Here is a 17,883-nt window from a genome sequence, read left to right on the forward strand (position 1 = left end):
GTGAAGCTGCAATGCACCCGTAACCGGGCCTTCTCCTCTGTAGCCCCGAACCTATGGAACCAACTTCCAGAGGAAATGCGGGCCCTGCGGGACCTTGAACAATTCCGCAGGGCCTGCAAAACCTTCCTCTTCCGACTGGCTTTCGCTGACGAAGAAAGAAATTGCTAATGATTACCGCCATTATAAAAGCACAATTAGCATTAGCACTTTTATCAATTTAATTAAGTGATTTTAAACTTATCAGAATTTTTCAATGTTTAATGTTAATGTAACCTTGTCTTTTGTATAAGGGAAATTGAATGATGTTGTTAGCCGCCCTGAGCCTGCTCCGGCGGGGAGGGCGGGATATAAATAAAATTATCTATCTATCTATCTTGTCTTCACTAGGAATTCTGTTGTGGCCCTATGCTATTTATTGGTGTGTCCAATCAGTCTCTGTGGTGGCTTTCTGCTTCATAAGCCTCCGGGATATGGTACATTGCATAAAAATAAAAAGGCACAAGAAAAGCCTTCCTAAAATAAGAACAAGAGACTCTCTAATTTCTCACCAGATGCACGTGGAAGGAGCAGAGAGGCAGAAGACCCTGTTATCTGACAAGAAGGAGCATTCAGAGGGCTCCTGCCTATGAATGTGGAAATCCCATTTGGACATCAAGGCTAATTGCCCTGCCTTGAATCTATCCTCCACGCATTTTTCCTTTGTGTATATTATAGAAACCAAATGGACCAAGAAACAGAATGCATGGCAAGGCTATGCAAGTACTAAGAACTGACTTCTCAACAGCTATCGCTGGGTTCTATGAGACAAACCAAATGGATTGTTATCTAGCACACTGTCAAGAAAGTGCAAAATGTGGCCATCCCTAGGCACTAGGGTTTCCGGGGGGGGGGGAGGGGAGGAGGAATTTAGGACTTAAGGGGAATGAGATTCTGTGCTTACTGTAAATTATATTATTTTCTCTTGCAACTGTAGCTGCAGGGATTGCCAGGGATTGTAGAAGGAAAGCAGCATGGGGAAGGAAGGAAACTCTAGCCCTTCCCATTCCCACTACTTTCTCCCTGGAGGAAGTCACCCCTCTGAGCTGTTCTTATCCCCGTGGGGAGGGGGGAAATATGGCCATGTCTAAGATTTCCCCTGTGGGGATTAAAGCAACTCAGAAGGTATTGTGTGGTGATAAAACAGCAGGGAAGAAAATGGTTGAAGTTACTGTCTCTCCTCATCCCTTCCTCTTCCTTGATTCACAATCCCTGAAATTGCATTTGCAAAAGAAGAACTTGTTTTAACATAAAGAGGGAGCCAACCATAATATAGTTGGGACTTTAGGCTTCATAACAAGTTCTATTTGTGCACTTCCACCTCCTAGATAGATCAATCTTTAACGGTTAGGGGAAGTAGTTTAGTGGTACTGGTTATAACAGTATAAATTAATGGCTTCCACTAGCTGCTATGAAAAACAGAGGTACTATAGCTATAACAAAGTTTTGTTTATTGACTTTATTTAAAACATTTGTGCCCTCCTTCCGCACTATCTGCATTCAGTAATTGCACTCAAATCCCTTGACAAATGCATCCTAGCCTCTCTCGCAAAGGGCATCTTGCTTTCGCTATGTCATACTTCCAGCTTTGTCACTACTGTTGTTCTCCTGATAAACCACAATTCAACAAATTGCTCTGGTCTGGTCTCAGTAACAGTTCCAAATAAAATTAACTTGACCTGGAACTGATGTGAGATCAATGGGGTTTGCTGAATACAAGTTCCAGTTCCCCACAGGTCAACTTAGTTGGAACAAGTGCATTTGGCAGCTATAGATATTTCTCAACTTGTCCAAGGTACACTTTTAGAGAATATCAACCCTATAAGAGAAGGCAGTCATACTCAGAATATCGGCCAGTTGCTTCACATATGGCCTGGGTATGCAGGTTGATGACCAAGCCCTGGGGTTAGGGACTCTCCTTGGCAAAGAGAACTTTGATGCATGTAGAGCAACGCAAATGAGGGTCACATTATATTGTGTTCTGGGTCAGTGAACAAACACTTGCATTGGGCATGGAAGATCTCAAGATCCCTGGCATCCCCAATTAAAAGAAGTCCGATATCAAGGACAGACTGTCTCCTGGAAAAACTACTACCAGTCAGAATAGGCAATACTGAGATGGAATAATGGCCTTTCCTGCTTAGTATAAGGCCATTTCCTCTGACTTTGTAGAATTTCAACATGTACTCATGGGAGAGGAGAGCACACAATCCTGGCAGTTTGAGCATGTGGCTAACCTATGTGCCCTGGCACCACGTAGGCAGCTGAAAGTCAGTTTCCAATGGATCTTAGATGAAACTACTACAGGTTTGGCAAGATATTTTATTTAGGCAGTGTCTGTAATGGCTATCAAAATGTTCACGTTCACTTCACTTGCATTGCTTTCTTTAGTGGTTTTGCTTTCCCTCAGTGATGTAATGATGTAGCTAATTGGCTATGTAGGAGTGTGACAACATCATAATTACCAAACTGGTCCCGATGTGGAGGTATGTACTTGTTATCGTCTTCTACACATGTACAACTAGATATAGTTTCCGGGGGAGCTTTTGAATCAGTTCAACATACAGTTCCCATATTGGTTTAATAAGTTTTCTAGCAAAGGAAAGGGGAAGAGGGGATCAGTGGCACCTTTTAAATAAAAAAAAAGTTTTATTCTGGGTATAAGTTTTTGTGTGCATGCACACAAAAGCTTATACCTGGAATAAAACTTTGTTGGTCTTAAAGGTGCCACTGAACTCAAGATGTTGTTCTGCAGCTTCAGACCAACACTGCTTCCCACTTGGATCTATGATAGGAATAGTTTGACTCTTGTTTTAACAGCCCCTTTAGCAGGGAACTGCTAAAATTATGTGATCACCCAACAATTATACATGGAATAAAGTTCTCATGCCCCTTGGTCTTCACAGTTGAGATTGTTTACTGATGGACCATCTTTCAGACACTGCTGCAGTTTATTGAGTGCCATCGTATAGAATAACTGCAGTTACAATGGGTTGCATCCAATCTCCATTTTACATCAGTCAAGACACTTCTATTTGCATAGGACAGAGATGCTTTTATTTTTTTTAACCAATACTTTCTCCCACAGCAGACAGCTATATTGCTCCACATGCTGTTCGTAAAGATCCTGCGACTTGACAGGAGTGGGCAGGGGAGTGGGGTTCAATGGACTGCAGCAGGAGGCAAGAAAGTCCTCTTGTGGAAGTGCACAGGCTATCCAGAAACAAACTGCTTGGGCAGGGTGGGACAGGTACTTGGTCCAAGCAATAAAAACTCACCAGGGTGGAGTAGAATGGTACCAAGGGCAGAAAGGTGCAGTGGCCTCAGTAACAGGGCAACCTTTGCAGTCTGGCCCAGGGACACTCAAGGGGTGTGGAGGCAATGGGTAAGCCTGGGTGGAAGAATAATGGCTCTTTGGCCCCAGATATTTTGAGAGAAAGCAGGGAACGAGGAAAAGAGGGCAGAGCTTAACTCAAAGGCCAGGTGTGAAGTTATAAAAAAGGGAGGTTATAAAAAGGGAAGAAGGGGGAAATGGGATGAGGCTAGCAGCAATACTCCCTCTCAGCTATGGAGTCTTATGAGCAAAAAACCTACTTTGTGAGCTGCTGGCATTAAACTTGTGAGTTACTGCATAAATTAATTTGCTCTGGGGCCATTTTTCCTGAACAAAGACAAAAATGTGTGAGCCAGAGGCTAAAAAACTGTGAGCTAACTCACACAAACTTAGCTTAGAGGGAATACTGGCTGGCAGGACATGAAGGCTGAAGTAGGAGGTAGGGTGCAGTCTTGTGGCTTCTCTGCTATGTAATGTAGTGTAACTCTGAGGCTGATAAAGTGAACTGCACCTTCAGGGGTCTTGATGAATAAAGCAACCCCCCTAATGAAACAGTGACTGAGCTAGTGATTTGAAGACCCCCTGGACTTCAGGTATGATGTTTCCCTGCTCTCAAAGGTAACTATAGTGAGATTTGTTTCACTTATTGGATACAACTCTGGGAGAGCTTCCCAGCAGCTTTATATATTAGCCATGTGTGGCTGCAGTCTGTGAATATCCAAATCTGCAAATTGGAGCCACACAGAGGGAAAAGAGATTTTTCTGCACACTTCAAATCCCTAATTTTAACAAAAATGTATAGCAGAGTTTCTATCCCCCAAATATAATTGGGATGCAAGCAAAGCTGCTACAGCCTGGCCTGACAGCTGACTCCAGCAGCTGTGCTTGGCACAGCCTCAGCGTTAAAGCATGCTGGCAGCACTGCCAGGCCCAGTGGTGGTGTGGGAGGCTGCTGTGGCCTGCCCACAGTGGAGGAAGTTGTTCAGGATTGCTGCATCCTGGCCACAGCAGAGGACTCCTGGTAGCTGCTGCAGCATGGCAGCAACAGCAGAAAACACCTGGCAGACATGGCAGGCTTGGAGGCGATGGAGGACAGAGGCAGTCACACTGGCTCAGATGTGGTGGAAGAGTCCTGGCAGCTGCTGCAGCCCAGTTGCAACAGAGGACACCCAGCAGCTGCGCTGGGTTCGGCAGTGGCAGAGGAGGGTGCCAGAAGCCGGACCGAGCAGCAACAGAGGAGGATGCTGGGTTTATTCCCCCCTCAAAGAAGTATTACAGGTCCCCGCTTGTCATACCCAAATCTTGTGGGTGTGAACCATCAGGAATCTTATTAACCCAAAACCTTATCAAACTTCCCTGAGATTTTCAAAAATTGGGTTGTGTACAAGACAGGACCACAAAAACTAGACACATGTGCCCATTAGATGGCCCTCACAAGTGGCTGAAATTGTCCAGCTAATAAAAGGGCTTTTTAGAAAGTGTTCCATTTCTGCTGATTCACTTGCTGCCTTCCAAAATCCAGCCTCATATCCACAATGGCACGCTCCGCATCTAAGTGCCTGAAGCTGACGTAATGTAGAATAACAAATCACTCATCTGGGACCCGTGAAGTGGCTTTCATGGAAGGAATTATTAGGCTGGTTAACTTCAGTTCCAATAGAGACATCAGTGGGAGTTGGCAAAACATGCTTTCCAGAAATTGCTGGCCACATTTATCCCGTGCCAATGAAGGGAGGCATTTCCCATTGCCAATCCTAATACGTAATGGCTGTTAAAGAATTCCAGCGGGCACAGTTATTGCAAAGAAGCTTCTCTTGCTGACAGATGCTGTATGAGCAGGTAATGCATTGCTCCCATGAGCCAAATATATCCTGAAGCAGAGAGCTGATTAATATGCAGAGAAGGCTATGGCAAGGGTGTTTCAGGGAAGAGAAAACAGGTTTCCTTATATAGCTTTCTGCTGGCTCGGGCTTTAAATTACATCTTAAGCAGCACAGGAATGCTTAGAAGCAGAGATGCTAACAAGCAACCTAATTCATCGATTCTTTGAGAGCTCAGGAGCTTTGGTGTGAACATGGTGCTCTCCCTCCACAATGGATTCCCTGTTCACTTTAAGCAGAGGGGATATTTTTGCATGTGTGTAGAAGTGAATGGAGACTATCGCTTATGAAAGAGTTCTGCAAATATTTTGGGTTGGGCACCTGATCTAAGGTCCAGCCTGACAATATTTGGAGACACAGGCAGTTGCCACACAGGTCACGTGTTTTGATCTGTCTTGCCTCTCAAATGTCATCCTCCAACTGTTCTCCTTCTGTCACTTTTGGATACAGAAAAATCAGTCAAAGTGGGACACTCCATTGGTGCTGCGTTTGCAAAGGAAAGCATAATGAAAAATCATCACCGTGTGGAAGCGGCCATGATAAAGCTGCTATTCCTTATGACTGCCAAATATACCTTGAGAAGACCATTTCATCCCAAAGATAAATACAAGCGGTGCAAGGTCATCGCTGTTCTTGCGTGTGATGGATAATGTACTTTCAATGTACTTCAGCAATTGTTTGCAACTGGATTTCCTGCTCCACACAAAACAAAAATCTAGTTGCAAATTATAGCTAAAGTGTTATCAGCCAATATTTGCGAAAGCAGCATTAGACCTGAGAACGGAGGCCAAAGTGGCACATAGGTTCTCCATCTCATAGTAAGCTATTAGTAGAACAATTAAGTAATAAACAACGCTAAAGAGCCAAACGTTGAAAATGAAAATTAGGGTAATTTATTTTGCTATAAACACTCTATGAACATAGTTGTCTAGTACTTGTTACAAATCGCAGCGGAATTACATCCTCAGTCCATGATTTCGGTTTACAATTTCTGGTGTAATTGAGTTTGCATTCTGAATTAACTGGGAAAGGAAAACAAGCAAGGAGTGGGATGTGTTTTTTAAAGAAAGAGTATAATTGGCTTTAATATATGTATATGTATAAGCTTTGCATCGAGATGCCATGCTACAAAAACTGCCCCAACAGCAGTTCACCTGGACCAGTGAGGATCAAGAAGCAGCAAGGTGGTCTGCAATGACCTACTCTGGAGAATCCATCCATTAGTATGCAAAGACAGAGACACATTGTCATCATGGCTGTTAGCAGGATAAATGTTTTAACCTAATTAGTCAAGGTATGCGTTAGTTCAAAAGACTAATCAACAGATTGTGCAGGGCAAGGGAAGAAAGGTAGTAAATCCTGCTAGGAGTGAACTTCTCCCCCTCCCCAACCCTCTTTTAAAAGGAGATCAGTTTCTAAGCAGGACTGTAGCCAATTGGCTAATGAAGTCTGACCATGCTGGCTACAGATCAAGACCACTTTGTTGTAGCATCCTTTAATTTTGTTATGAGGATGCAGGGAATTCACAGTTCAAGCATCCTTGCAGTGCCACTGCAAGCAGAGTTGCACCCTTTCTAAAACTATTGAAATCGACTGGCTTAGAAGGTTGTAACTCACCTTAAGATGGCATTATTCCTTCTACAACAACAATTCCCAAAACTCTTGGAGGAAGGGAAATCACAGGAGACAAAGTAATTCCCCTTCCCCTGTTTTTCTCATCAGGTCTTTTCTATTAACGTCTCTGCCTGCGGTTCCACTGTTTTCTGATGTTCCCAATGTCTTCTTCTAGCTCCTACATTGTCTAATAGTAAAGGAAACCAAAAAGGAAAAAATTGCCATGTGATAGGTGACTAGTTTATTATCATACAAAGCCGCTATGTGTTTTGCTGTGCAGGTTTTGTCAGGGGGATCAGAGAATTCACCTAGTGCTGGACCTGTACACAGCAATTAATTTTTTTACTAGTTTATTGGAAAAATAAATTAACGTGTGTTATCATGTCCTTTTCCTATGGTACAGGCAACCCCACAAGATATTTGACAGGAATCTTGCTTTAAAAAATGGGCATAGCACTCCACGGTGGCCTTAAGTCATTTTGCCATCAAAAATACATGTTTAAAGGCTTGTGAAATAAGACAATTCTGTTCTCTGTGCCTGTATCAACTCTTCCCTACTGATGGCTATTATTTAATTTCTTCATTTATACCCTGCCTTTCTCCCCAATGGAGACCTAAAGCAGCTTGTGTCATTTTCCATGAGCTAAAGCTTGCAGTTTTGTATGCAGTATGCAAAATTGCAGTGCTATGCCAAATGAGACAAGCTGCAAGCTTGCCACAGTAGAAACCTTCCCCCTGATCTAGCTGTTGTTGCAGACAGCCAGTCGTTGGGTGACATGTGGTGACTCTGGAGGCAGCTGCACCCATTCAAAGCAAAAGGAGCCTCCATCCACTTCATGAGCTACAGATGGGGATGTGTGCTCAGCCACTGAGCATTAAGCCTGATTCTTTGCACAGCCTTATCCTGGGTTCTGGTATACAGGGAAAAAAAAACACATGACCTTGTAATTTGACCAAATGCAAAAATCTAACCTGGTCCCCAACCCTGACGAGGACTGAAAATGCCTGTGAAGGGCTAGTATGCTGATAGCAGGTGAGAATCAGTTAAAGGGAAAAAGGAAGCAAGGGATGAGAAAACCTGCTGAAACCCCAGAGAATTAACAGAATCCTGGAATGGTAGCAAGATTGTGTGGGTGGAATATTCCTCCCCAGTTGTTTCACTTCCTATGATCCCTCATGGCCCCCCAGCTTACAGATACACAAATGACCACTATGTATAAAAACAGGTACAAATAATTATTTCCCCCCAATTAGATTAACTACTGAGTACTTGCTGCATAATGCAAGTTAACAGAAAGCCTTCCTTTGGGAGACTGGGCTCATCAGCCTGCGAGAGAAAAGTCCACTGATGCGGAGACAGATATTGTGAAGGAGCAAATTATTTCATCCTTGAACCCAATCCCACATAAGCAATGGCAAAGCTTCTATAATTTGCACTGGCACTGGCTCATCAATTCTGGACAATTAGAAATAGATCAACTTTCAGCAATCACGTTGAAACCACACTGCATTCATTTTCCACCAGTGGATGTCCTCAGCTTTTGGGATCCGGCAGCTCTCGGAAACCATCATCTTCATTCTCTTCAGAGAATGGCAAGGTGAGGACATTGGTGACAGGATGGATCCAGGATGTTGTCTGTGTCACATGGCTAGGTAAGAACAAAAACAAAGCGATTAACAGTGCAATCCTAAGAACATTGTTCTGACAGTAAGTCCTATCAAGACCTGAGGAGGATTCTGACTAGATCTGTTTAGGATTGCTATCTAAATCTAGCACTTTGCCTGACAATTAAAAACTCACTTTTCTGTACATGCCATAAAAATGCCATTGAGAATCCAGCAGCTGTGATTGTTTGTTCCTACATAACAGAGGAAACTTTTTTGCTACTAAGGGGCAGTATTTGCAGATTTCACTATTATCCCAGAAACAGATCCACCATAAGAGACAATACCTACACGGATGCTGACTAATTCTGTGGGGAAAGCAATCCAACTTTGAAGAACTGATTTGCATCAACATAATCAATGTTTGAAATGTTTACAAAATGCATAGGAGGAAGATGGAAGTTCCGCCCAGTTAAAGGGTTGCAGACGATGCTGGGGAGGGGAGAAAAAAGCTTTCTCTGCCTGAAACCCTAGAGAGCTGCTGCCAGTCAGAGAAGACAATACTAAGCTAGATGGACTAAGGCTCTGACTCAGTAAACGGCAACTTCAGATATATTTCTCAGTAGATCCAGTCACCTGGATTGCCCTGATTAGGTGGAAGAGGAGGTACCAGCCCCCCGCCCCGGGACCTTCCAAGACTGTGGTCCACACAGAAATATGAGTTAATGGAATGGTCAATCTGTGCCATAGTTTGACTCCAATTGTTTAACTATCTGTCAGTTGGTAGCATGCTCTTCTTTTAATGATGCATACAGCTCAGTGTTAAACCTTTCACTTTGGCTTCAATGACACTGACCTGCAAAGTAAAGCAACCTCATTTAGCAAAGACAAACACAATCTGGTTATTGAGAATGAAAGGGACAGGAGACCCTTCTACTGAAGATGAAGGAATGAAGCATACCATGAGAGTTGTTCAGTTTTCCTTTCCAGTGTGTGGGTAGTGCACAGCTCCCCTCCCTTTCACAGGAAAATGTGCTGTTAATAATAACACTATGCTGTGCTGAATTCTGCTAATAGATTCAGAATTGCTATAGTCAAGCCTCTGCAGAAAGGCTTGCGACTGATGATGGTCTTCAGCAAAATACAAATGAAGGCAACTTTTGAATATTGGTTAACATATAAAAGGGGTGGAAAACTAAACAAGACTAGAGGAGGGATGAGAAACCTGTCCCCTAGTAGTCAGAGCATTAGGCTATCTAGCCCAGCATGCAGAGTTGAGCCCAACAACCAAGGATGCAGTGATGACCATATACTGCGGTGCCGAAGTTTGACCCTAAATACTGTGTCAGCTAATTATCATAGTAGTGAAAGGCCCCAGAGGAAGGAAACATAACCTCTTATTTGACTTGAACCAATAAAAGGGCAGTTACATCTCACCACTTGCTCCTATATGATATCACCTGTTTACAACATTTTTTCTCCTACAGGCTAAAACAATGCTGTCAATTTGAGATGCATCCTGGAGACATCTGGAGGGGTAAAATGGAACTTCAGCTCCTTCCTCCTCCTCTCATACTGATATACCGTTTTCGCATACAGCTTACCTTGCAGTCACAATCCTGTTCCCTCCACAGCATCCGGTCAGATTTTGCACCATCTGCGCCAGAGTTACAGGAAATGCCGCGGCTTTTGCATAGCAAACGTAAACCACTAAAACCCAGTTTATGTTTGCTACGCAGAAGCTGCGGCACTTCCTATAACTCTGGCGCAGATGGTGGGAAATCCAACTGGACGCTGCGGAGGGAACAGGATTGTGACTGCGAGGTAAACTGTGTGCGAAAATGGTAATAGACTTCTACTCTTGCCCAGCAGAAGGTTCAGCAGCTATGGTTGCTTCCGTAGGATGTCTCATTGCTTTCAGGAAGCCAGAAAGAAGCAAGGGACTCATCAGAGAAGCAGCCACATCAGAGGTCCGTCTTGGATCCTAGCTCAGAAGACTGGACTGTATCTTTCTCCTTCTAGACTCCCTTACTTTGTACATAACACAGGTGGCTTGATGCTCTCACAAACCTGCCTGTGCTCCATGCTGAGTTGGGACAGGGTGGTAATAGTCATTGAATCTGCAGAAGGTTCCAGCAGAGGAAAAATCTAGGGATACATGATGCATAGCAACTAATCTCCACATTATACAGGTCAGTTCTCCTGAAGTAAATGGCAGCTTCGGAAGGTGGGCAGTATGATACATGATAGAATGTAGGAGAAAAGGAAGTCCTAGATTGACTGGGCTCCTTCGTCTCCTCAAAACTCTGCCTATCCCAAGCACCACCTTCAGATCTTCAGGAATTCCCCCAAATTGGAGATGGCACCCCTATCAACAGTGCCAATGGGTTGCAGAGGATCTTGCTTGCTGCACAAAAGAGGCAGAGTGAGTTGCAGCTCCAGGGCAGCTTGTGTGAAATCAAAAGGCAGCCCCACGGAGAAGAGGAGCATGAGACCAGGACAAGGCTAGTGGGGAATTGGTCTTATAGTGCAACCCAAAGAATGCATTCCTGGAAGTAAGTCCCATTGAGCAGATCTGAGAAGAGTTCTGAGCAGGCCTGCTTTGGATTGCACTGCAAGTCACTAAGACAAAGTGACTTTACTGGCATCTTGTAAATGGGACTGGGTGCATAAGACTTCAAAGAGGGCTAGAGGGGCTCATTAATTAGGGGGAGATCTGTGTATGGTGCAAGGGTTCTGAAGACTCATTCTGGGTCCTGTAAACAAATGTCTCAAAATGCTGTGAATGTATGCCAAAATCATTTTTGCACTTTCTAATATTAAGTGGAGGGGTTGAAGGCAGTTTCCTATAATCACAACGATCAGAGCATTCAGTAAGCTCAAATTCTAGCTGAAATACTTGTAATGACTTGGATGTTCAGATTTACCATTTCGTATCATATTTGTGACATTCCCCTATTCCCTGTAGGCATTGAGACATAAGCATCTTTTACTGGACAGGAATGAGAACTCCTCACTTCCACAATAGGAGGTTTGTTTCAAGAACTAAATGAACTGCTTTCAGGTTCAAAAACTACCCCAGTGGCTCAGAAGCACAAGAGATAACAACACAACATGTGATTTGTCCTGATTTCATTCCTCAAGACTTTTCTACAAGCTCTGGTGCAAAATGTGGAAGCAATGATGGGGTGGGGGAATGGCTCAGTGGCAGAGCCTCTGCTTTGAACACAAAGTGTCCAGGATCAATCCTTGACATCTCCACTTAAAAAGATCAGGAAGTTTGTGATGTGAAAGGTCTCTACTTGAGGCCCTGGAGAACCGCTGCCTGCTAGAACAAAACAGTCACTAATAGAAGAATGATCCAACTCAAAATAAGGCAGCTTCATGTACTGATGTGTTCAATGATATATGCAGCAAGCAAAGCATCATCTGACTCTTTCACTTCTGACACCTGTCAACCAATCTCTGACACCTTTCAACCAATCAGTCACTTTTGGTACATCCCACAAAAGTGAATGAAGCAGCCCTTGATTCACACACAGCCATGTGTGTTTGGTAATTCTGCAAGACTTGGTCTCACCCTGACCTTGCCCTCTAATTAGAAAGCAAATGCTTATAAATAAACACTAAGCCCAGAAATCCTCAATGCATATAACAGGCAGAGTTGACGAAGGTAGAGTACGCTTGCAGACTGCCTCACTGCTTATATATAGACCTCTGAGAGTGCTGTAGCTAAAGAGCTTTGACATAATCAGTCTGATGAGATAATCCCAGATTTACTGTTTTGTGGAACATTCACATATTGGAAAATCCACCCTCTCTTGCTACAAGGGGAGGAACCGCACTGAACGAGACGAAGTGGGAGTTCAAAGCCTGATGATGGGAGAAAATGCCTCATACTAATTTTCATTCTTGTCCAGTACTGACAGGCCACAGTTTACTGAAGTCATTTTCCAGCATGGATACTTGAGATCCTTTTCACTGGGGGGGTGTTAGGGAACTATACAGTGAATTCAGAAAGGGTTGGAAAGACAGTAATACAAATTCCCGCATGTACCTTCCCTTCTATCCTTTCCCAACCCAAATAAAAACTTTTCCATTTAAAATGCTGAGCAGCATGGTCTGGCAAACCAATCTTGAAGGGAAAATATCCATTTGACTAGAGTTTAAGAGTAACCAACAGAGTTATTTAAGCCCCTGATTCTTCTGAAGAGCCTTAATGTTTAGAGGCTGGGTTGCCATAATTATTGTAAGGAAAGGGAAATGTTTCCTTGAAGCCTATAGCAACATCAACTTTTTCACTAGGGGTAACACAGAAGCCAAAGTTCAAAGAAAACAATGCCAGGATTGCCAGTACACCGAGACACTTGACAATGTCACATCTGAACAGGGAGGCTTCTTTTGGTTACAGGTCCTAATATTCAGAAAACAGTGTGCTGTTTCTGCTGCATAAATGTCAAGGCACTGAAACAGACGTGCCTTATGGTTCTGATGGAAGACTGTCAAGTGTTTACTGACACAGGTTTGTAAAAAGTAATGCCAGAAAGTGTAGGGAATTCTGTTTGAAATTCTATTTCTTTATCTCAAACAGTTCGATGGATCGCTGGATCAAATAATCATCGAGAGGCATTTAACTTGAAAGCAAAAAACATATTTATTACTACAGGGGAAGTGTACTGGGAGGTAAAACAACAAACACTAAGAACTACATGTGAACACAAAGGAGAACACATGCTTAATGGAGGATACTTCCTCCTTCTCCTTGACCTCTCTGCCTGAACAAAGGAAGTCACCTGACTAATTGACCAACCAAACAAACCAGTTTTCCCACTTCTAGATCTTGATTGACAGCAGTCAGTATCTTCTTCCTAGGTCAGGAAGGGACGGTGGCTCAGTGGTAGAGCATCTGCTTGGGAAGCAGAAGGTCCCAGGTTCAATCCCTGGCATCTCCAAAAAAAGGGTCCAGGCAAATAGGTGTGAAAATCCTCAGCTTGAGACCCTGGAGAGCCGCTGCCAGTCTGAGAAGACAATACTGACTTTGATGGACCAAAGGTCTGATTCAGTATAAGGCAGCTTCATATGTTCATGCAGACAATAGGGAATCAGGCACAGTATTAACCCTATAATGACTGGAACTTTAGAACATTGCAAAAGACATACAGAACAGATACATAATCCAGCAGAAAGAGACCTAGGCTTCCCAAATCCCCCGCCTAGCCGCAGGACCCCCGATTTGGAGCCTCCTCCCCCTGCTCACCAATGATCCGGAAAGCGGGGGATAATGGCGGCCCTTCCCACCCAGCCCCGATCCCAGCAGCTTCTCTTTGCCCTTCCCTTCCCTTCCCACCCAGCCCCGATCCCAGCAGCCTTTCTTCCATTTTCCCAGGCTGCTTCCCGCCCCCAGTCAGCTGGCTGGCGGGGGGGGGGGAGTCCCGCCCGCAAAGAGCCATGTGCCTTTGCACCTCCGGAGGCTTGACTTGAAAGGTGTCTGTGTTCCTGTGAAGAAGCTGGCAGCAACTGGTGAGTAGAGAGGCCAATCCCCTGCTTCAGACTCGCCAGAAATGGTGGGGGGGGGGGAGAGAGAGAGAGAGGGAAACGTCTTCATTATTCCCTATGTGGAGATCGATTCTCATAGGGTATAATGGGGAATTGTTCTGGAGGTTTCGGGGGCTCTGTGGGAGCTGTTTTTTTAGGTAGAGGCACCAAATTTTCAATATAGTATCTAGTGCCTCTCCCCAAAGTACCCCCCAAGTTTCAAAATGATTGGACCAGGGGGTCCAATTCTATGAGCCCCCAAAGAAGGTGCCCCTATCCTTCATTATTTCCTATGGAAGGAAGACATTTAAAAAGGTGTGCTGTCCCTTTAAATGTGATGGCCAGAACTCTCTTGGAGTTCAATTATGCTTGTCACACCCTTGTTCCTGGCTCCGCCCCCAATGTCTCCTGGCTCCACCCCCAAAGTCCCCAGATATTTCTTGAATTGGACTTGGCAACCCTAAAGAGACCTCAGAGGAGGACAAGACTGGATTTATACCCCACTTTTCAGTCAGCATATCAGAGCAGTTTACAATCTCCTTTCCCTTCCCCTCCCCACAACAGACACCCTGTGAGGTATATAACACACAGAATGGGATTCTGCAATCTTTCTTTGGAAAGCTCTGAGGGCTGTGGGTCTTCTTGGCTCTCTAACTCCCCAGCAGCCATTTCTGGCCCCTGGGAGATCATGTAGGTACAATGTACAAGTTGTGTTCATGCATATCATGGCAAACTGAGATTCAACCGTGGTTCAGCTTAACGTCTGCATGCAATCCGCTACAACCTCCCAGTTGTTGGCTGTATGGCTTGATTTTCACAAATCATTTTAAATTCATTTTTTCCATGTGTCAAGTATTTATTCCAAATACGGATATTTAAATGCATACATTTAAATCACATCTACAATGTATCCAAATGCCATTTGTAAATTGTTCAACAAATCAAGGAGGGAAGAACAGCAAAAGGGTAACCAAAGAGGTAATACTGGTAAAATCAGTAATTTAATTTTTTTACATTCATTGCAGGGAGCGGGATTCAGAAGAAATGTTTAACATGCAGAGAAGTCACAGCACAGTGGTTTTTTTCCATAGTAAAAGGAAAAGATAATCAGGCCAAAGAGCATGTTGAAGATGTTAAAAAAAACCCCCTCTACTTGAGCAAAAGTATTAAGAGGTGAACAAGGGAATCAAACATGATTGTTGAAGGCAGAATTTACACCAGATAAGAGAAGAAACACTGTTTCATTTCTCCCAGCATTCAGATCTTGAAATTGACTGTTTAGTGAGAAACAACCATTTGCTGAGCTATTAAACTTCCGTAACCTTGACTCTGCCTTTACTAGCAACGCTTGTTTGACAAAGTGCTGACAGATCTGCACCTTCATAAACATCACTGCATAAACTATCGTGGCACAGCAGAGTTGGTAGACTACCTCAAAGGCTAAGACAGAAAAGTGACAACTATCAGAATCACATGACCATGACCTTGGTGAACTGTAACTGCTTCAGCCTATAGGTAATGTATGGCTTGTTTAAAAACTCAATACACTTCACAACAAAGAAACCAATCTTCCCTGCCTACAGAGGGGTAGCAGGTCAGGGTTGTTGTACCAAAACCCTTCTGCATTATGTGGGTTAGCAATTTAGACATTAGAGAGCATTCAAACATGGACTGCCTCACCTGTGGTCTGAAGTGGTACGATTCACCCAGAACTACACATTATTTTGCTGTTTGGGTAGTTCTGTTCTTATTGCTAGCAGTCCAAAACACAAGAGCCATGTAACACCTCGTATAGAGACATAAAGAAGTGTGCAAGATTTCAACTTTTCCAGAACCCTTTATCAAGCTGGTGTTAAAACCAGCAAATCAATAGTCAATGCCAACAGATTAATGCCTACTACACGTAACACTGAACAGCCACCATGCCTTTTATACTTGGATGTATGTTGCCACTATTGAATGCTAGACGTTAATAACACTTTCTGGAAAAGCAAGTTGTCCTGACTTGTCTTGCTGACAACTTCCTTTTTCGGAAAGTGGAGAAGGAAACAAGGGGATCTGCTATTTTGGACTTGATTCTCACTAACAAGGAAGAATTGGTTGATGAGGTGGAAACAGTGGGTACACTGGGCAGTAGTGACCATGTGATTTTGGAATTTACAGTCTTAGGGAAGGGAAAAGCTGTACGTAGACATACATATAGGTTGCACTCCAGAAAGGCAAACTTCGACAAACTTAGAACTATGCTGGGTAAAATCCCAGTGTCAGAAATAATTAAGAAGAGGGTTCACGAGGGGTGGGTTTCTTAAAAGTGAAATATTGAAAGCACAATCAGAGATGGTTCCTATGAGAAGAAAAAATGGGAAAAGCCTAAAGAAGCTGAGGTGGCTTCATAAACAGTGCTCTAAAGACCTGAGAAATAAAAAAGACTCATTGAGGAAATGGGAGGTGGGCCTTATAACCAAGGATGAATATAAACAAATCACCAGTGCTTGTAGAGAAAGAGTTAGGAAAGCTAAAGCTCAGTATGGGCTTAGGCTAGCCAAACATGCTAAAAACAACAACCCCCCCCCCCTTATGTTCAGAGTAAGAAAAAGAGCAAGACCATGGTAGCCCTGTTGCGAGGGCAAGAAAGTGAAATTGTAACAGGTAATGAAGAGAGGGCAGAACCACTCTATTCCTACTTTTCCTCGGTCTTCTCTTCTGAGGGAAACAGTGCTCAACATGGCAAAAACAGAACATATAATGAGGGTACGGAGTTCCAACCTATGATCAGCATGGGGGTAGTACATAAACACCTAGTTTCTTTAAATGAAACAAAGTCCTCAGGGCCAGATGAACTGCATCCAAGGGTACAAAAAGAGCTTGTGGATGTAAATTCTGAGCCCCTGTCCATTATTTCTGAGAATTCTTGGAAAACAGGAGAGGTGCCAGAAGATTGGAGGTGGTCAAATGTTTTCCCCCATCTTCAAGAAGTGGAAAAAGGAGGACCCGTCAGCTTGACCTCTATACCTGGAAAGTTTTTAGAACAAATCATCAAAAAGTCAGTCCTGGAACATTTAGAAAGAATGGCTGTGATTACTAAGAGCCAGCACGGGTTTCTCAAGAATAAGTCATGTCAGACTAACCTGATCTCTTTTTTTGGAGAAAGTTGCTACCTTGCTGGATGAGCAGAATGCTATAGAAATAGTTTATCTTGATTTCAGTAAGGCTTTTGATAAGGTTCCACATACTATCCTTGTTGACAAGTTGGTAAAATGTGGTTTGGATCCTGTTACTGTTAGGTGGACCTATAACTGGTTGACAGATCGCATCCAAAGAATGTTTGTGAACGGTCCCTCATCTTCTTGGAGAGGAGTGACAAGTGGAGTGCCTCAAGGATCTGTTCTGGGACCTGTTTTGTTCAACTTTATAAATGATTTGGATGAAGGAATAGTAAAGGTAAAGGTAGTCCCCTGTGCAAGCACCAGTCATTTTTGACTCTGGGGTGACATTGGTTTCACGTTTTCACGGCAGACTTTTTACAGGGTGGTTTGCCATTGCCTTCCCCAGTCATCTAAACTTTCCCCCCAGCAAGCTGGGTACTCCTTTTACCAACCTCAGAAGGATGGAAGGCTGAGTCAGCCTGGAGCTGGCTACCTGAACCAGCTTCCGCTGGGATCGAACTCAGGTTGTGAGCAGAGGGCTTCGACTGCAGTACTGAAGCTTTATCACTCTGGGAATGCTTATTAAATTTGCAGATGATACTAAATTAGGAGGGGTTGCAAATATAGTAGAAGACAGAAACAGGATACAGGATGATGTTGACAGGCTGGAAAACTGGGCTGAAACCAATAAAGTGAATTTAAACAGGGATAAATATAAAATTCTGCATTTAGG

The 17,883-nt window shown here is 43.6% G+C and overlaps 1 protein-coding gene across 1 annotated transcript in view; it reads right to left on the reverse strand.

Annotated features, from left to right (window-relative positions):
* Positions 1–6,120: 6,120 nt before the first annotated feature.
* The window catches only part of STXBP4 (syntaxin binding protein 4), a 240,927-nt gene continuing 229,164 nt past the window's right edge, over positions 6,121–17,883 (reverse strand). The window contains exon 22 of the mRNA XM_060253551.1: positions 6,121–8,513. Within this exon, the coding sequence (XP_060109534.1) occupies positions 8,399–8,513 (115 nt within the window). The 3' untranslated portion in view covers positions 6,121–8,398. The remainder of the gene's footprint in view (positions 8,514–17,883) is intronic.

This window comes from Heteronotia binoei, chromosome 13 (genome assembly GCF_032191835.1).
Source record: "Heteronotia binoei isolate CCM8104 ecotype False Entrance Well chromosome 13, APGP_CSIRO_Hbin_v1, whole genome shotgun sequence".
Taxonomy (NCBI): Eukaryota; Metazoa; Chordata; class Lepidosauria; order Squamata; family Gekkonidae; genus Heteronotia; species Heteronotia binoei.